Below are 21,726 nucleotides of genomic sequence, written 5' to 3' on the forward strand. Positions count from 1 at the left end.
ATAAATATGCATGCTTTGCACAAAGCTCTGTAACTTTCGAAGCGTCCATCCTACGGCTATGCAATTTATGTCATTCTACTTGTAATGTAGCAAGGATCAAAATGATACCTAGGGTTTTACCCTAACGCTAAATGGTGAAGCCAAAACTAGCCGTGAAAATAACTTTTCGGTAAGGAAACATGCAAACCCTTTACATACCTTTATAAAATGGTCGATAACTCAATGGTAGCTGATCCTATCGCTTTGCAACAACTTTCATTCAACTCTTCGTGAAATTCTGCATCAGGCCATATATGGCTCACATGAGTAAACCCACAGTCGAAATTAAACACGGGGAAAGAGTTTAGAAACACGGAGACGTGACTCATCGCTGTTCACCACTTCATGACACGTAAGCCACTGTAGTTACAGTGTTCATTTAACCTTCTCTAAGTAGCCCAGTAAACACACTTTTAATCTATGTGTATTTGTAGGGTGTAAGAATTAAGTTACCCCACCTAGCGTCGCCATGCATGCCCATATTGTGTAAACGCGCATTTCCGAAAAGTTTTCTGCAGGTTTAAGGGTTAAAATGGTATCACTACAACCAATAAAACCACAATCAATTCTTTTTTGTACCTTCAACTTAAACCCACAATCGATGTGTACAAAAAGGTAATATGGTGAATGCAGATTTGTCTTCCTTCATCTCTTAGGTGAGTGGTATATAATTCTTATGCCATGGCCACTTGGGATTTGCCAGGTAGGTTAAAACAATGGACCAATGACCTGGGACCAGGGGACCCACAAGGATCCAACTCTTCAATTTTATACACCTAGCAATATTCTATACTTGTACTACAGTGTAGGTACCTCTACAAGTAGTCTTGCATGGCCAATCCACTTTTCCCCCATCATGGTGTCTTGCAAGATGTTTATACCAATTAGAAATTATAAGCGTCTCTTAAAACGTGTCTGAAGCTGACTGCATTTTAGATAGGCCTCTACCTGCTGCTCAATGAGCATACTAGTCTATTTTACTGCCTAGCTACTAGAGTAGTTTAGAAGCCTTGTGAAAAATTAGGGCTGAGCAATGTTATTGTTTTAGCAATATATCGCGATATTTGAAAGAATTAATATCGTGATATTTAGTTATTAGCTATCGTGATATCATGCCTGTACATTATTGTCATTGAAAAATTAATTTGTTATGCAGTATTTGGCTAAGAATCCTTGTAAGTGATAACCTGGTTACCCCTGCAGAGAGGTGTGAACACCATAACATAACCTCAAAGTATGCATAACAATAACTGTTACTGTAAACAAGGATGATAGTGGCTAGTTTGCTATCACTGATAAGGCCTTTCTACAGGAATGCTGAGCAATGCACTATGTAGCACCAGCTATGATTGACTTATTTGTAAGTATCATGAACTATTCAGTATCGTGAATAGTGGCTTTAGTATCAATTGTGATACTAAAATGGCAGCATCACTCAGCCATAATATGTATGAAATCTGGTTGTCGAGCTGCTGGAACTTGCTTAGTTCGGCTTAGCTAGTATTCGCTATTTCCCTGGAATATTAATTTTGTTTGCACAACATTTCTAAACTTTAGTAGCTAGATGACATAATAGACTAGTATGCTCATTGTGCAGCAGATGAGTAGCCTGTAAATGCAGTCAGCTTTGGATACTTTCTCAAAGATTTCTAATTGGTGTAAACATCGTGCTATACCATGACAGGGAAAAACTGGATTGGCAATGCAAAGCTACTTGCAGAGGTACCTAGTATAAGTATAGAATATTGTGAAGTGTATAAAATTCCAAGTAGAATTGGATTTCTGCAGTCCCGGGTCCTTGGTCCCTGGGTCCACTGTTTTTATCTACCCGGATTTGCCTGATGTATATGCCCACGCTCTTGGGTCTGTGTCCCTCAGGCTTGGGCATATATATTGAGCAAATTCCTCATGGCCATGGTGTAACTGTTAAATAAATAAACTTTTGTAAACAATATACTCAAGAAAATGCAACATATATAACATATGAACACCTTTGCTGCAAGCCATTAACTTGCATTTGATATCAGTTGTATCATGTACCTTTACGATTTGCCTGATGTGTACATCCATGCACTTGGGCTTGCTGCGGCCCTTGTATACAGGGTGTACATATGGGAGGCCTCATAAAAAAACTTTACATTTTTGGACCGTAGTACTATTTGTATCACGATGCATATATTACGGAAGTTAAATCACAATTAATTATGAATCCTGTCACAAGCTGTTACGCGTACTTTGCATAACGTTTATGCAAATATATGATCCACATATACATACATACTATGTATGTGGCTTTATGCTCGTTATGTTGTTTGTTTCCTTGCAGGAATGATCATGGATCAATTAAGCTGGAAAGGCGTGCACCTCACTATAAAAATAATAATGTATGCAACGTAGCTGTGGTACATACTACTCAAATGCAACGTCATCTTGCATGAATGCAATTGATTAAATAACTTGCTAATTAAAGGGCATGGCATCCATTTTGCTCACAACTATTCATCCTGTTTCTTTGGAATGAATACTCGAGAGAGATACGGGTGCCATGCCTATTAATTAGCAACTATCTACAATAATAATAATCATCATAATAACAAACAATGTTATTTACCTTGATCTTATAACGAATCCTGTGATGTTAACTCGGTAGAGAACAATGGCAAAGGACTGGCAAAAAATAAATGGCTTGTGCAGCTGAGCTGGCTGCTGACACAATGATGAAATGGCCTTGATGATGAGATAAGGGTGAAGGTGTCTGACGATCAACATATTTTGCAGTAATGAAGAATTGACTGTTCTTGACTGTGAAATCAATGATTATGAGTTTTGCAGTTAGACTAAGCAAAGATGGTAAATTCTGCTGCTGAGCTCAGCAACAACTTGCAAGGTGAAACTTCAATAACACACCGCTACTATAGAGTGGACGATAAACTCTTTATGTGCAAACCATAATTCCATCACATATCACTTTTATATTACTACACGTTACGCATTACTTAGTTAATGCTATTTAACTGCGTGTTACGGGTCCTATCACGATATGAATGCAATTTATGAGGCCTACCGTATCAGGCAAATTACTCTGGCAGTGTTATGATAAGAATTTTCTGTTGTCCTGCCACAATATCCAGAATTGGCCGGATAGATGCCTAAATTGACTGGACGTGTGGAAGATTACGAGTAGTGAACCTAGAGACCATGCAAGGGTCCAGGACTGGAAACCCTTCCCTTTTCAGGATTTTACTGATTTGTGTACTTCATGTTTATTGTACATTCTTTATCTAGCTAGCTCTGTAGGTTACAATTGAATGGCAGACCGTTTTTCTGTCACAGTGCATACAGCTGTAGCTACCAATAAGAGCTTATAATTAGTGCTGAGTGATAGTAGAAAATTCACTATCACGATAGATATTGAAGTATTATTCACGATACGATAATATCACGATAATTACTGATCTTCAGTCAAGTTCCAAGTATTCAATGCATGCTAAGAATAATTAACACCATCATAGATTCAATTATGTAATTAATTGTGTGGGCAGCCGATATTTCTGCTTTTTTTGTTACAGCCTTGCAGCCAAACGTTTCCATGATATAGCAAGCCAAGTAGTTATAAAACAGCTAAGCCAGCTTCTCCAGCAGCATTTTTAGTGGAGTTCTAGACACTTTGCGAAACGATTGACTAGTTGCATGGGCGGCCGATAAATATACACAGCTTGTTATAGCCTTGCAACCAAACATTTCGCGATTAAGCAAGCCTAAAGAGTTACAAAACAGTTAAATAAACTTGGTAATAATGTTTCTAGTAATGTTACAGCAATATCGCGATAGTAAGCTGTAATTATCATATCACGATGATGATTTTTTGATCGCGAATATCGAACTATCGATATTATTGCTCAGCACTACTTATAATTGTCTACTACCAAAACTTCTGTACATACTAATCCATCAAATATTACGGGTTTTCAGGATAGGGAGTAGTTACAATAATGGTGGTCCTTAAAGGGATTTACGAATTACCTGTTTTTAACGGTCATAGCTAGCCACTAAAATGCTGCTGACCACCCTATACAATTGTTCTCTATAACAGCCGCCTGTATATAAAGGCCAGAAATATCTGGCCCCAAAGTGATCACATACACAGGTCCCATTGTATACATGTGCAGTATGAGAAAATAACTATCTTAGTTGCTTTGCACACATGTTCATTGATTATGTACTAAATGTGTAAAATGCTTTAAATGGCAGCATACAATTACTGCACTGGACAGGTGCACTGAACTGATGTGTGATTTGTATTACTTTTTATAGAAATAGATATAGGTTTATTGTATTACTGTATATTTGTGTAACATTTTTTGTTCACTACTCTAGTGCTGGATGCTGTGCCACAGCTGAAGGATTTATACAACTTGGTCACACCCAACTATGCTGCACACTGGAAGACTATTGGTACCTTATTAGATATTCCAGCAGGATTCCTTGATGGAATAGAGGGAGCCTTTCCTATAAATCCTTTTTGGTGCTGTAATAACATGTTGAAGGAATGGCTTGATACTGATACTAGTGCCAGTTGGAGAAAAATAATCTTAGCAATAGATTCTCCTGCTGTGGTATCCACTAGTGGTACTATTATAGCTCCTGTCACAACAGTCCATCCAGTTGTTCCTGTGGAAGCTGACACAGGTAATTGACATGCACAAGTGTACGCTTAGTTATACTAAGCTGTGTGTATTGCTGATATGAATTCTATCTTTATTTAATTGCATATAACAGGATACTTAAATGTAATGGTGATTCATTGCCTGAAAATTTATGGAAACTTGTTTGATATTTTGTCTGTATTTAAAGTACTGGTGGACTGGACTACTAGACTCATGTTTAGGGTGGCGAGTGCAATATAGAAATATTGTATACACGTATCTTTGTAATTTTCCATTTAACGAAACCACCCAGACTTCAAAATATGCACTCTTTAAAATTTAAAACCTTTGAAATTACATTCTGCAAAATTTTCTGTTTGAAAATAAGCTGCTATACAATACTGTAAAATGTAATTTATTGCAATGCAATAAATTGAAGTTAACATGCCTTGGTGTGGGTGTAGAATGGATACAGTGCAAATCTACGTACCATACATACCATAGTAAATGAAGCCAGCATCCTTTAGTGATAAACTAGCCTTTCGAGTAAAGTAATTAAATTCTGCAACACAGAATCTTTGAGTTGACTGTAAGGTCCATTAGAGAGGCATTGTATATTAGCAGTGCTAGCACCACAAACTGAAGTGAACACTTGTTTCAGGTAAAAGTTGAACCAATCTTGTAGATACATGAAACGTAATGACATCATAATGATTCATTGTAATAAACTGGTTTGACAGGTTTGAGATCACGAGATCGTGCCATAGTGCATAGTGTGTTGTCGGACAGAAAAACTTTTTTCCTCCCTCCCACCCAAAACCATGCATTAAGTATATGTGCCAGTGCATATGATGTTGTATGCGCTTTGCACGGTTGTCCACATAATGTATGTATAAGTAAAATAAAAATTGAACCTTTGTATGCATAACTTAGTTACATTGTTTGCTTTGTTGTTGTGCATCCAATTACTGATATTGAACTTAGATACACATATATAGTTAAACGGCAACTGAGGACCAAGGGCAGGTGGATCAGGTGCTAATTATCTGTGCATGGCCAAACCAAACCAATTACGCTAAATTTAACTTATATGATTATTCATTGGTTGCTGCTATCACGTTGTGTTGCTATGCATATATGGTGTGTTGCTGCAATCTTGTACTAATTGGAACGCATATTTGCTACGTGGTCAACTGTAAATCCAGTTATGCCATATCCACAATGCTTGTCTGCGTGGCTTGTGCAAAAGTTATTACACCCTACTCCAACAATTTCCTCAGTTGCCCTTTCCCCAAAGTACTTATGTATAGATATCTGTATGAATGTTATTTTGTGTTTTGTGCTGTTATGTATATCTAATCCAAAACAGCCAAGCTGTAAAAACAGTGTGCGGCCCTCAGAAAGGCTATGGTGAAAAAAGATGTGAAATCCAAGGTGGCGGCCAAGAAATGGCTGTGATGGTAGGTTAATGGTAAAAATTTTAATAATGACAATTCAGGTAAATTTTGTGAAGCGGCACAAAAATTCACCTGAATTGTCGTTATTAAAATTTTTACCATTAACCTACCATCACAGCCATTTCTTGGCTGCCACCTTGGATTTCACATCTTTTTTCACCATAGCCTTTCTGAGGGCCGCACACTGTTTTTACAGCTTGGCTGTTTTGGATTAGATTTCATTTCTTTTTGTATTTGTATACCCCAAAGCCGGCCTATGGCCAGCTTTGGGACTTTTTTAACCTATGTTTTTTTTCTTTACTACAGGAAGAAGAAAAGATGAAGTAGATGTACTTTAAATATTTTATCAGTAAATGTACAAATTATATATATAATACATATGGGACCGGATTTGCGAAAAGGGGCCTTCCATACACATCCAATTTGCCAACTTTGACAATTGATAACTTCAGAATGGAAAGAGCTATTGCCTTGAAATTTGGGCAGTGGTGATTTCTTTGCAGCTGAACTCTCCACATGATGATTTCTTTGTAGCTGAACTCTCTACAAGATAATTTCTTCTAGCTGATCTCTCTACAGGGAGATTTGTTTGTAGCTGAACTATCTACAAGGTAACTTCTTCTAGCTGATCTCTCTACAGGGTGATTTGTTTGTAGCTGAATTCTGTACAGGTGATTTGTTTGCAGCTGAGCTCTTTACAAAATGGTTTCTTTGTAGCTGAACTCTCTACAAAGTAACTTCTTCTAACTGATCTTTCTACAGCGTGATTTGTTTGTAGCTGAACTATCTACAATGTAATTTCTTCTAGCTGATCTCTCTACAGGGTGATTTGTTTGTAGCTGAATTCTGTACAGGTGATTTGTTTGCAGCTGAGCTCTTTACAGAATGGTTTCTTTGTAGCTGAACTCTCTACAAAGTAACTTCTTCTAACTGATCTTTCTACAGCGTGATTTGTTTGTAGCTGAACTATCTACAATGTAATTTCTTCTAGCTGATCTCTCTACAGGGTGATTTGTTTGTAGCTGAATTCTGTACAGGTGATTTGTTTGCAGCTGAGCTCTTTACAGAATGGTTTCTTTGTAGCTGAACTCTCTACAAAGTAACTTCTTCTAACTGATCTTTCTACAGCGTGATTTGTTTGTAGCTGAACTATCTACAAGGTAATTTCTTCTAGCTGATCTCTCTACAGGGTGATTTGTTTGTAGCTGAATTCTGTACAGGTGATTTGTTTGCAGCTGAGCACTTTACAGAATGGTTTCTTTGTAGCTGAACTCTCTAAAAGGTAACTTCTTCTAACTGATCTCTCTATACAGGGCAATTTGTTTGTGGCAGAATTTTCTACAGGGTGATTTCTTTGCAGCTGAACTCTCTACATGGTGGTTTCTTTGTAGCTGAACTCTCTACAAGGTAACTTCTTCTAGCTGATCTCTCTACAGGGTGATTTGTTTGTAGCTGAACGATCTACAAGGTAACTTCTTCTAGCTGATCTCTCTACAGGGTGGTTTCTTTGTAGCTGAACTCTCTACAAGGTAACTTTTCTAGCTGATGTCTCTACAAGGTGGCTAGTTTGTAGCTGAACTCTCTACATGGTGGTTTCTTTGTAACTGAACTTTCTACAAGGTGACTTCTTCTAGCTGATTTTTCAATAGGGTGATTTGTTTGTAGCTTCACTCTCTACAAGGTAACTTCTTCTAGCTGATCTCTCTACAGGGAGATTTGTTTGTAGCTGAACTCTCTACAGGTGATTTGTTTGAAGCTGAACTTTCTAAATGATGGTTTCTTTGTAGCTGAACTCTCTACAAGTTAACTTCTTCTAGCTGATCTCTCTACAGGGTGATTTGTTTGTAGCTGAATTCTGTACAGGTGATTTGTTTGCAGCTGAGCTCTTTACAGAATGGTTTCTTTGTAGCTGAACTCTCTACAAGGTAACTTTTCTAGCTGATGTCTCTACAAGGTGGCTAGTTTGTAGCTGAACTCTCTACATGGTGGTTTCTTTGTAACTGAACTTTCTACAAGGTGACTTCTTCTAGCTGATTTTTCAATAGGGTGATTTGTTTGTAGCTTCACTCTCTACAAGGTAACTTCTTCTAGCTGATCTCTCTACAGGGAGATTTGTTTGTAGCTGAACTCTCTACAGGTGATTTGTTTGAAGCTGAACTTTCTAAATGATAGTTTCTTTGTAGCTGAACTCTCTACAAGTTAACTTCTTCTAGCTGATCTCTCATACAGGGTGATTTGTTTGCAGCTGAGCTCTTTACAGAATGGTTTCTTTGTAACTGAACTTTCTACAAGGTGACTTCTACAAGCTGATTTTTCAATAGGGTGATTTGTTTGTAGCTTCACTCTCTACAAGGTAATTTCTTCTAGCTGATCTCTCTACAGGGTGATTTGTTTGTAGCTGAATTCTGTACAGGTGATTTGTTTGCAGCTGAGCTCTTTACAGAATGGTTTCTTTGTAGCTGAACTCTCTAAAAGGTAACTTCTTCTAACTGATCTCTCTATACAGGGCAATTTGTTTGTGGCAGAATTTTCTACAGGGTGATTTCTTTGCAGCTGAACTCTCTACATGGTGGTTTCTTTGTAGCTGAACTCTCTACAAGGTAACTTCTTCTAGCTGATCTCTCTACAGGGTGATTTGTTTGTAGCTGAACGATCTACAAGGTAACTTCTTCTAGCTGATCTCTCTACAGGGTGGTTTCTTTGTAGCTGAACTCTCTAAAAGGTAACTTCATCTAACTGATCTTTCTACAGGGCAATTTGTTTGTGGCTGTATTTTCTACAGGGTGATTTGTTTGCAGCTGAACTCTCTACATGGTGGTTTCTTTGTAGCTGAACTCTCTACAAAGTAATTTCTTCTAGTTGATCTCTCTACAGGGTGATTTGTTTGTAGCTGAATTCTGTACAGGTGATTTGTTTGCAGCTGAGCTGTTTACAGAATGGTTTCTTTGTAGCTGAACTCTCTACAAGGTAACTTCTTCTAACTGATCTTTCTACAGGGCAATTTGTTCGTGGCAGAATTTTATACAGGGTGATTTCTTTGCAGCTGAACTCTCTACATGGTGGTTTCTTTGTAGCTGAACTCTCTACAAGGTAACTTCTTCTAGCTGATCTCTATACAGGGTGATTTGTTTGTAGCTGAACTCTCTACAAGTTAACTTCTTCTAGCTGATCTCTCTACATGGTGATTTGTTTGTAGCTGAATTCTATATAGGTGATTTGTTTGCAGCTGAGCTCTTTAAATAATGGTTTCTTTGTAGCTGAACTCTCTCAAGGTAACTTCTTCTAGCTGATGTCTTTACAGGGTCACTAGTTTGTAGCTGAATTCTCTACATGGTGGTTTCTTTGTAACTGAACTCTCTACAAGGTAACTTTTTCTAGCTCATCTTTCTACAGGGTGATTTATTTGTAGCTGAATTCTTTACAGGTGATTTGTTTGCAGCTGAGCTCTTTAAAGAATGGTTTCTTTGTAGCTGAACTATCTACAAGGTAACTTCTTCTAGCTGAAGTCTCTACAAGGTCACTGGTTTGTAGCTGAGCTCTCTACATGGTGGTTTTTTTGTAACTGAACTCTCTACAAGGTGACCTCTTCTAGCTGATCTTTCTACAGGGTGATTTGTTTGAAGCTGAACTCTCTACAAGGTAACTTCTTCTAGCTGATCTCTCTACAGGGAGATTTGTTTGTAGCTGAACTCTCTACATGATGGTTTCTTTGTAGCTGAACTCTCTACAAGATAACTTCTAGCTAATCTCTCTACAGGGAGATTTGTTTGTAGCTGATCTTTCTACAGGGTGATTTGTTTGAAGCTGAACTCTCTACAAGGTAACTTCTTCTAGCTGATCTCTCTACAGGGAGATTTGTTTGTAGCTGAACTCTCTACATGATGGTTTCTTTGTAGCTGAACTATCAACAAGGTAACTTCTTCTAGCTGATCTCTCTACAGGGTGATTTGTTTGTAGCTGAGCTCTTTACAGAATGGTTTCTATGTAGCTGAACTCTTTACAAGGTAACTTCTTCTAGCTGATGTCTCTACAGGGTCACTAGTTTGTAAATGAATTCTCTACATGGTGGTTTCTTTGTAACTGAACTCTCTACGAGGTAACTTCTTCTAGCTGATCTTTCTATAGGGTGACTTGTTTGTAAACGAATTCTCTACATGGTGGTTTCTTTGTATCTGAACTCTCTACATTGTGGTTTCTTTGTAGCTGAACTCTACAAGGTGATTTCTTCTAGCTGAATTATCTCTTTCTATAGTTGCATGAATTCCCTACAAGGTAACTTCTTCTAGCTGATCTCTCTACAGGGTGAATTGTTTGTGGCTGATCTCTCTACAGGGTGGCTTGTTTGTAGCTGATCTCTATACAGGTTACTTGTTTCTAGCTGATCTCTTGAATTCTCTTCGGGTGACTGCTCTATTAGGATGACTGCTCTATTAGGATGACTGCTCTATTAGAGTATCTCGATCTCACACTTGCTACACTAAGTTGGATTTCGTGTTATAACTCCGTGGTTTTAAGTCTGATTCTTCTACACCATTGAAGAGCCTTTCTAAGATGATAACTCCATCTGTACAGCGATTTTCAAAGCATTACCCCAAGCGGTTTACCTGGTAGGCGTGGCAAGCAGTCGTTTTTTATTAGCTAATCTCGATTGCGTAATTGTTACACACTGTTGGTTTTTTCGTTGTATCTTCCTGGTTTTTAGCTCGATTTCTTTCAAACCACAAAAGGTTTGAGGTTCAATAGTTAACCTATTCACCCACCGATTTTCAGCTTCTTCCCATACGCGGTTTACCCTGTAGGCGTGACAACATATTGGTGTTAATTTTCGTGAATAATCGCTCATAACTCTTTGCCTGTTTATCGTATTCCAGCCAAAGTTGGTACCGAGATGCGCCTTTATATCCCCCTTCTGTGTGCCAAATTTCAAGGCAATCGGATATGGCGTGCGAGTTTTATAGCAGTTTTTGTAAGTGTGCGACAAGAAAAAGAAAAATAAGAAGAAGAAGAAGAAGAAAAAAAAAACGAAGAAACTGAGCCAATTTTTGAAGTCGCATATCTCGGGAACGCGCGAAGCGATTTCGCTCAAATTTGGAATGTGGAGTGCTGCAGTTGGGGGGCATGTCCACAGCAAAAATCGTCTTGTTTCATCAAGGAAGCACAGAGCTACGGAGGTGCGAAAATTGCGTTTTCTTTCTTCCTGTCAATATACTCACGGGTGTTACGCGCCGGCTTCTTGGGCCGCACGACACACTACCGTGTGTCTTGATTTATGGAAATGTTATGTGGTAGATGTTTGCATGAGTATTTGTTTGTTTGGTGTTGTTGTGTACACTTTATGGCTTTGTCGAAAATGTTATTGTGGTTAGAACTAGGAAAAAGTAGGCAATAGAGCTAGGTGCGGTGGAAGGGTGGTGTGTATAGCTAGGAAAACATATAGTCGTGTCTATTTTGTATTCACACATACTAAATACATGGTAAGTGGTGATTGCACCCCGGGGGTGTGCACTGCTCGAATATGCCGAGTCCACACTGCCCTGGGGTGTTTCCACACCAATCAGCATGTTAACATAGGTGTTTAACTGTTTTCTATACATGTAGAGGTATAAGAATTACTTTTCTACCTGTAATCTAATCATCTGAGCTAAAACCTTGTGGTTTAGTGTGACTGTACATCAAAATAATAGAACACTAGTGGTGTACTGATATATCAATACATATCGTATCGGTAGCTGATATGAAGATTTTGTCAATATCAGTTGGTCCCAATATACTTACCAAAAACCGATGCGATATCATATAGTATGATAGTTACTGTATAGTAGGGACCACAAAGGAGTAGGCATGACCCACAAAATAATATCCTCCAAAAAAACAGCCTCAATTTCCCTTGATGACGATGAGGCAGTATTGGTGAGGTAAAACTAAACCCAAACAAGCTTTCAGATCAACCCGAAACGCTTTCAACAAGTTGCTATGGGATTTTTTAAAATTTATTATTTAACGGAATTTTCTAGTGACTGACTGACTGAGTAAGATGCTTTCAGGCAAGAGTAACTTGATAACAGCTAAGGCTATGGTCTTGATTTTTTCACTGTTTGACGTGGCTTCGGCCCAACAGGTGCCTTTTGGCATACTGCAGTACATACAATGCATTCTTCATGGACTTACCAGTGTCCTCCTTTGTGCCCCATTCATCTTTGCTGACAGCAAAAAGTGTCAATTTGGCGATAGCACGTGATGGCTTCCCTTCATAACGGAAATCGTTCGTATTATAGTGACTATTTTGATATCAGAGGTGCTTTTCAAACAGTTCTTGATTCGTACTGCTGTGTAACGGGATGAACATAGCCAACAACGAAGCCTAATGGATACTTCGCTTTTCAGATAATAATTGATATAACCGGGGCGCGTGGCACCATTCCGGTATGCGTGGATTGCAGAGGTACTTTTCAAATAGTTCTTGACTCGAAATGCTGCGTAACAGGCTGACAACGAAGCGTGATGGATACTTCTACTTTCAGACAATAATTGGGGCACACGGTGTCATTTCAGATGTGGTATGCGTGGGTTCACCAGTCGTAATAATTATTTACAAAAAAAGTTAACATAAGTACACAGGAATTTTCAACTAGAGTAGGGACCATAGCACATCAATAAAAAGTACTGAAACAAGCTGGAGTAGTGCACGATACTAAATCACAGCAATACAATAAGAAGTGTCATATCCCTACTGTGCTCAAGATACCATAATGGAAATGCACAGTAGGGATATAACACTTTACTGTGATTTAATATCATGCACTACTCCAGCTTGTTTCAGTACTTTTTATTGATGTACTATGGTCCCTACTCTAGTTGAAAATTCCAAATTTTTCTGTGTACTTGTAGTGATATAAAACCAAATTGCTTTTGCCATGGTTGAGCTATATTCATTATACTCTCTGTCATAAGGCTGGGGAAACAGTAATTTTCTACTTGAAACAAAGCACTACGCTATGAGAAGCCGTAGAAATATAAACGGCTAACATTCTGTGTTCCAATACTAACCAACCATACAACAAAGCTTATTTTGGTTAGGCAATATGTGAGATCTGTAGTCCATACCAAAATTCAGTATTTCATAGTGGCAAGCTATAAAAATCAGCCATGGATTGAATGAACTAGAAACACAACTTGAAACAACCAGCCATCTTTACAAGCTTTTAAAATACGGGGTAATGCGGATCAATCTTATGCATTAAATATTTGTGGGTGCCTTACTGTCTGGGCTGTTAGTTGAGCCACACAACCACAGGCAACCAAGCATTGCCAGTAATTGATAGCACTTTGGACTATACCTTTCTAGGGTATAAATAGCAAGATATTAAAATAAAAGTTCTCTATTTAGTTTCCTCCAAGCCAAATGGCTACACTTTATTATATAGGTACATCAGATTGGTAGCGATGTTTTAGACTTAGTATATCAGATTATATCGGATCGGTTAAAAATTTCTCTATTGGTACACCTCTATAGAATACCGTATATTAGGAATGATTCATGGAAGAAATGTTTGCGAATGCTCTATCTTTTCCAGGAAACACTTGCAATTTATTGTTTAAAGTAATTTAGAAATCACTATAACTAGTCAGAAATCAGAGCTTATCATAGGAGAGGGTAATTTTTGCATCATGCTAAATTGCTGTATGCGCACAACACTACACAGTCATGTGCAGCTCTGTGTGGTTTGAACAGAGATATAAACATCAGTAAAAGACACTGTAAGGAAACCGGTACTATTCAAGCGAAATTAACAAATAGCTACTTTAGCCAATTTACTTCCTATACCATCTGTTCACTATCGTGAATTACCTGCTTCTCTGCCACAAATCAACCATCCATGTAACATTTACAGTCAACATGTCACAATAACAATTGGTGATCAAATGTGCATGTTTGTATTGCAGTGTATGTTACTGTTTGTGTACAAATACATTACGTATATATACGTAAAAGCAAAGCCTCCAGAAATGTAGGAAATGCTGCTATCCTAAGTAGTTGGAGAGCACAGACCTGGAAATACCAGAAGTTAATCTAGGATTGGAAAGGAGAGGTGCAGCAGAGGTTTGGGAGGGTTGGGGGAGGCTGTGGCCACGGAACCATAGATGTTATATTTTAACATTGGTATGTATATAGTTGTTTTTGTGTACAAATGTGACCGGATCTGAAAGAACCATGTTAGCACATTTTAATGCCATTTTATTACATATTCTTGATTTAGATAACCAAATGATTGGTTAAGTTATTCACATGGACACTGAAAAGTGAATTCAACCTGGGTTGAGTAACCCACCAGTTTCTGTTCACAAGCAATCACCAGACGATAGTATTCATTGAGTGATAATTGTCTTCTAAGCACTTTATGTATTCAACAAAAGCCACAACTTGCTTTTACTTTGCAGACCAGAGTTCAACTTGGGTTGAACCCTACTGCTTTCTATAGGGTTGAAGTCACTTGTGTCATATGACTTCAAGGTTCAACCTGGGTTAAGAAGCTCATTTAAATGAATACGTTAACCTGGGTTGAATGTCTGGTTTAAAATGACGAGTATTAGTTGTAACACACGCATGAGTGCATACTGTATCAGGCAAAAGTCTGAATGCTCCGTGTTACAGCTATTACAGATTGTAACTCTTCCCATCTGTATCAGGCTGATAGCCTGCACAGGGCGATCAATCACCCAAACCAGCGTTGAAACCGGGTCGGGTCAACCGGGTCACATTTTCTCCTGGTCATCCGGGTCCAACCCGGTTTACAAATTATCCGGGTCTGACCCAGATTGGATCACGTGAGAAACGAAATTAATCATTTGATGACATGGAACCTATAAATGCTAGTCGCGTAGCTCTTTCGTGAGCCACGCCCACTTATCATGTGCTCAGCCACGTCCATTTATTAGAAAGTGCAGTCTGTAGCACGAAACTGTGTCCGTTGCTGTCTGCAAGCTTACGTGGAGCCACGCCTACTAATTGATTATTGTATGAGTTGTATATAGTCTAGGTCTAGTCTTGCAGCAGTATAAGTACTTTTGTGAGCCACACCCATTTTAATATATCGGGAAATTGCAATACTAAGTATGCACGAAGCCACACCCAATTGCTGTCTGTAAACTCACAGTGGCTACGTGGAACCAAACCCATTGACTGATTTTAAATTATAAACTTACCGGCTTATAGTTATCACATAACTACTCGTTTACTCAACACGAATCGAACACTCAAAACGTTCGCTTGAGACTACTCGAAACATAGCTCTTATCACACGCCTCAGCTTTATTTAATCCGGGTCAAACCCGGGCCTGACCCGGATTGCTATCCGGGTCATCTGGGTCAGCAGTAGTGACCCGGTTTCAATGCTGACCCAAACCCAAATGAGTGCACTCACTGGATATATTCAGAGGAGGTTGGAAGTGATTAAACGCCTTTAGAATTAATTATGCAGAGATCGATTTTCAGGGATGAATGAATGAGTGTGGCATCATTGTTTTGTTCACGAGAATATACGTACATACGTGCATACATACCTAGAAGATATCTGTCAAATAAAGTTATATAATTTTCGCCTCGAAATCTAATCTATTTCGCACACTTCGCAAAATCCGCCATAAAACACGAATGCGTGCTCGGATCGGGCTGAAATTTGGCACACATAAAGGGCTCATTAAGGCGGATCTCTGTACCAACATTGGTAGGAATCCGATGAACATTCACGGAGTTATGACAGATTATTTGCGTAAAATAAGGTCGAAGGTCTGTCACGCCTACAGAGTAAACTCCTTTGAGGAATCAGTTGAAAATTGCTATGTAGATGGAGCAACCATCGTAGGAGTGCCTTTTTGTGGTTTGAAAGGAATCGGGATAAAGACCACGGAGATATGACACAAAACCCGACCTGTGTCAAAATTACGCGATCGATTTTTATGAATAAAAAACTATTAGTTTTCGTGTCTATCAGGCAAACCGCTTAGAGCAATGAGCTGAAAATCAGTATGTAGCTGGAATAATCATCATAGAAAGTCCTTGCAGTAGTACAGAATAATCGAATTACAAACCACTGAGTTATGATTCGAAAGGCAACTACATGTAGCAAATGCGAGATAGAGATACTCTAATAGAACAGTCATCCTAATAAAGCATTCAGCTGCATTTATAATTTACTCAATTATATTACATTGCAAGTTATTCTGTAGGGAATTCAGCTACAAACAAGTCACCCTGTAGTCACATCAGCCAGAAGAAGGTACCTAATAGATAGTTCAGCTACAAAGAAACCATCATGTAGAGAGTTCAGCTCAAACAAATTGCCCTGTAGAGAGATCAGCTAGAAGAAGTTATCTTGTAGAGAGTTCAGTTACAAAGAAACAATCATGCAAAGAGTTCAGCTGCAAACAAATCACCCAGTACAAAGTTCAGCTATGAACAGATCACACTGTAGAGAGTTCAGTTAGAAACAATTCATCTTGTAGAGAGATCAGCTAGAAACAAGTCACCCTGTAGAGAATTCAGCTACAAACAAATCACCCTGTAGAAAGATCAGCTAGAAGAAGTTACCTTGTAGAGAGTTCAGCTACAAACAAATCACCCTGTGGAGAGTTCAGCTAGGAACAAGTCACCCTTTACAGAGATCAGCTAGAAACAAGTCACCCTGTAGGGAATTCAGCTACAAACAAATCACCCTGTAGAAAGATCAGCTAGAAGAAGTTACCTTGTAGAGAGTTCAGCTACAAACAAATCACCCTGTAGAGAGTTCAGCTAGAAACAAGTCACCCAGTAGAGATCAGCTAGAAACAAGTCACCCTGTAGAGAGTTCAGCTAGAAGAAGTTACATTGTAGATAGTTAAGCTTATAAGAAACTATACCATGTAGAGAGTTCAGCTGCAAACAAATTGCCCTGTAGAAAAGTAAGCTACAAACAAACCACCCTGTAGAGAGTTCAGCTACAAACAAGTCATCCGATAGAGAGATCAGCTAGAAGGATAACCTTGTAGAGAGGTCAGCTACAAAGAAATCACCCTTCTTCATCTTTTCTTCTTCCTGTGGTAAAGAAAAAATGATAGGTTAAAAAAAGCCCTAAAGTCGGCCATAGGCCGGCTTTGGGGTATACAAATACAAAAAGAAGTGAAATCTAATCCAAAGCTGTAAAAAAAAGTTCGGCCCTCAGACAGGCTATGGTGAAAAAAGATGTGAAATCCAAGGTGGCGGCCAAGAAATGGTTGTGATGGTAGGTTATTGGTAAAAAATTTAATGACAATTCAGGTGAATTTTGTGCCAAGACCAAGCGGCACCAAATTCACCTGAATTGTCATTATTAAAATATTTACATAAAACACGAATGCGTACTCGGATAGGGCTGAAATTTGGCACACTTAAAAAGCTCATTAAGGCGGATCTCAGTACCAACTTTGGTAGGAATCCGATGAACATACACGGAGTTATGACCGATTATTTGCGTAAAATAAGGTCGAAGGTCTGTCACGCCTACAGGGTAAACCCCTTGGAGGAATGCGTTGAAAATTTATATGTAGATGGAGTAACCATCGTAGGAGTGCCTTTTTGTGGTTTGAAAGGAATTGAGATAAAGACCATGGAGATATGACACAAAACCCAACCTGTGTCAAAATTACGCGATCGATTTTTATGAATAAAAAAAACTATTAGTTTTCACATCTACCAGACAAATCGCTTAGAGCAGTGAGCTGAAAATCAGTGTGTAGCTGGAATAATCATCATAGAAAGTCCTTGCAGTAGTACAGAAGAATCGGATTACAAACCACTGAGTCATGATTCGAAAGGCAACTACGAGTAGCAAATGCGAGATCGAGATACTCTAATAGAACAGTCACCCTAATAGAGCATTCAGCTACGTTTATAACTTACTCCATTACAGAATTATATTACATTGGAGGATATTCTGTACAGAATTCAGCTACAAACAGTTAATCTGATAGACAATTCAGCTACATGGCAGTCACCCTGTAGAGAGTTCATCTAGAAACAAGTCACATTGTATCAGCTAGAAGAAGTCACCTTGTAGAGAGTTCAGCTACAAAGAAATCACCATGTAGAGAGTTCAGCTGCAAACAAATCACCTGTAGAGAGTTCAGCTAGAAACAAGTCACCCTGTAGAGAGATCAGCTAGAAACAAGTCACCCTGTAGAGAGTTCAGCTAGAAGAAGTCACATTGTAGAGAGTTCAGCTACAAAGAAACTTCCATGTAGAGAGTTCAGCTGCAAACACACACCCTGTAGAGAACTCAGCTACAAACAAATCGCCCTGTGGATAGATCAGCTAGAAGAAGTTACCTTGTAGGGAGTTCAGCTACAAACAAATCACCTTGTAAAGAGTTCAGCTACAAAGAAATCATCATGTAGAGAGTTCAGCTGCAAACAAATCATCCTGTAGAGAGTTCAGCTATGAAAAGATCACCCTGTAGAGAGTTCAGCTAGAAGAAGTCACCTTTTAAAGAGTTCAGCTACAAAGCAATCACCATGTAGAGAGTTCAGCTGCAAAAAAATCAATCACCCTGTAGAAAGATCAGCTAGAAGAAGTTACCTTGTAGAGAGTTCAGCTACAAAGAAACCACCATGTAGAGAGTTCAGCTGCAAACAAATCACCCAGTAGAAAGTTCAGCTATGAACAGATCACCCTGTTGAGAGTTCAGTTAGAAACAAGTCATCCTTTAGAGAGATCACCTAGAAGTATCACCTTGTAGAGAGTTCAGCTACAAACAAATCACCCTGTAGAGAGATCAGCTAGAAGAAGTCACCTTTTAGAGAGTTCAGCTATAAAGAAACCACCATGTAGAGAATTCAGCTGCAAACACATCACCCTGTAGAGAATTCAGCTACAAACAAATCGTCCTGTAGAGAGACCAGCTAGAAACAAGTCACCCTGTAGACAGATCAGCTAGAAGAAGTTACCTTGTAGAGAGTTCAGCTGCAAACAAATCACCCTGTAGAGAATTCAACTACAAACAGATAACCCTGCAGAGAGTTCAGCTAGAGTCAAGTCACCCTGTAGAGAGAATCCTGTAAAGAGTTCATATACGTACAAGCAGATCACCCTGTAGAGAGTTCAGCTACATTTCAAGTCACCCAGTAGAGAGATCAGCTGCAAATTATCCTGTGAGGATTAATTGACATGTAATAAATACATGCAAGAGTTCATAATATAATGAACTCTTGATATATGCATTATATATATATATAATTTGTACATTTACTGATAAAATCAGAATGAGAAGTATTTATAAAATCTGCTTCATCTTTTTCTTTTTCCTGTGGTAAAGAAACATATATAGGTTAAAAAGCCCCAAAGCTGGCCATAGGCCGGCTTTGGGGTATACAAATCAGGGGCGTAGCCAGGATTTTTTGAAAGGGGGTTCCAGCACTAGCATTGAGTTACTAGAAGCAGGGGTCTGGGGGCACAGCCCCCAGCCGCTGAGAGACTTTCAATATTTTAATAAATCAAAACTCAGCAAATTACTCTATTTTATGCAAAAAGTACATTAATTATGATACATTAAGTGCCCCAGGGATGAAGGTAGTACTAGATAAATTCACCTAGTGGAAACAGACAGCATAACACATAGAGACACATATAGTAATCTGTAAGTGATGGTTATATCTCACTGTGGTATAGGAGCCATGAATCCACTGATACAAATGACAATCAAAACAATATAGCTAACTATACAAATATGCATAGCATGAATTAATTTTGCATAACAAAAGTGATAAATTACTGGAGCTCTATATCTTTAAACACTGCACACCAAAGCTATAGCAGTATAAGGTCATGCTAAGTTTTGCATTTAATGTTGGAATGTCTGAAAAACTTCATGTGGACATGGATATTTACATGCATGTTCTATTAGAGTATATCTGACTGCTCTATTAGAGTATATACCTGACTGCTCTATTAGAGTATATCGATCTTTTTAACAAGTTTTGAAGAGGGCTCATGTTACCTCTGTAAATCCTTCCCTGAGAGATGAATGTAAGTTTTATCAACTCACTCATTTTGTCCTGCCACACTAAATGGTGTGTTAGGATCCTGCTTACAGAAGGCTAAATTTTATAGGGGGGGGTTCCTGAACCCCCCGGAACCCCCCTCCCTACGCCCCTGCAAATACAAAAAGAAGTGAAATCTAATCAAAAACAGCCAAGCTGTAAAAAAAGGAGTGCGGCCCTTGAAAAGGCTATGGTGAAAAAAGATGTGAAATCCAAGGTGGCAGCCAAGAAATGGCTGTGATGGTAGGTTAATGGTAAAAAATTTAATAACGACAATTCAGGTGAATTTTGTGCCAATTGACCAAGCGGCACCAAATTCACCTGAATTGTCGTTATTAAATTTTTTACCATTAACCTACCATCACAGCCATTTCTTGGCCGCCACCTTGGATTTCACATCTTTTTTGACCATAGCCTTTTCAAGGGCCGCACTCCTTTTTTTACAGCTAGGCTGTTTTTGATTAGATATATATAACTGCTATGAAAATCTTCTACAGTGGCCCGCCATGGTCTATACACATTGCTTTATTGAGAATCAAATTTGTGTGGCATTTATGAAGATGCTTACACACTTAAAACTAGCAGCATCACATAGTTCTCATTAACACTTTAACAATAATATTGTATTATCTGATTAGCTAATATTTATTTTACTACTTGCACACCTCGCACATTGCCGCATTATGATATCATTACTTTTTGTCGCAGTTAACTCTGCTTCACTTGGACACGCACTTTTTTTACAGCTATAAGCTGTTTTTGGATGGGACTCATTATTAGCACACCTCTAGCTTTTTTTCTCTTGTATAGCTGTGTCTCATGTTGGAGCTTTGTGTCCATCCACATGTGCTTATCAACCATGATTAAGTACAAGAAACAGTTATTCGCTTAACAGGTAATATATACGTTTAATATATATATAGCACTTTCACACCTCGCTTCAAAGGGAAGTGAAGGTGTATAAGTGGTTTAATAACACTGCTATCAGTGCTCAGGAATGAATTAATGCAAAATGGAGGTAGTATATACAAGTTATATCCTTTCTAGGAGTGATATAACTTGCATTTACTACCTCCTATTCTCATTAATGAATTCCAAGCATTCTCAGAAATCATCTGATTTCTTTGATGAAACTGTGTGATCTCTGCTTTAATATAGTGACACTTCACAGGATCGATAGTAGGTTTTAGTTTTGTAAAGTGAGCCAAAGCATAGATAAGTTGTGAGAAGATAGTTCATTGTTTTTCTGAATGAAGAGGGTCACAGGTTAGTTTATATTGCTGTTATGATTGTATTCTAGTCAGGTGGCCATGTCCAGATACTGGATGTAGTGCTTAATTGATTTGGCTATTAGTGTTAACATATTCACTGCTTTAGTTTATTCATGGCTAGTAAAGTAAGTACTTTATAGTGCACTTAAGCTTCATTATGAGCAGTTCAGCTCACATTTGGGCTTTCTGTGTTTAATTGCATACCCACAATCAAAGCGAGCTGCACGCTCATGTCGATACACTTACGTTCGACCTCTCAGCAGC

The 21,726-nt window shown here is 38.5% G+C and overlaps 1 protein-coding gene across 1 annotated transcript in view; it reads left to right on the forward strand.

Moving 5' to 3' along the window:
• The window catches only part of LOC136256363 (protein NLRC3-like), a 54,620-nt gene that overhangs the window by 26,905 nt on the left and 5,989 nt on the right, over positions 1-21,726 (forward strand). The window contains exon 4 of the mRNA XM_066049300.1: positions 4,417-4,728. Within this exon, the coding sequence (XP_065905372.1) occupies positions 4,417-4,728 (312 nt within the window). The remainder of the gene's footprint in view (positions 1-4,416; positions 4,729-21,726) is intronic.

The sequence above is a fragment of the Dysidea avara genome, chromosome 5 (assembly GCF_963678975.1).
Source record: "Dysidea avara chromosome 5, odDysAvar1.4, whole genome shotgun sequence".
Taxonomy (NCBI): domain Eukaryota; kingdom Metazoa; phylum Porifera; class Demospongiae; order Dictyoceratida; family Dysideidae; genus Dysidea; species Dysidea avara.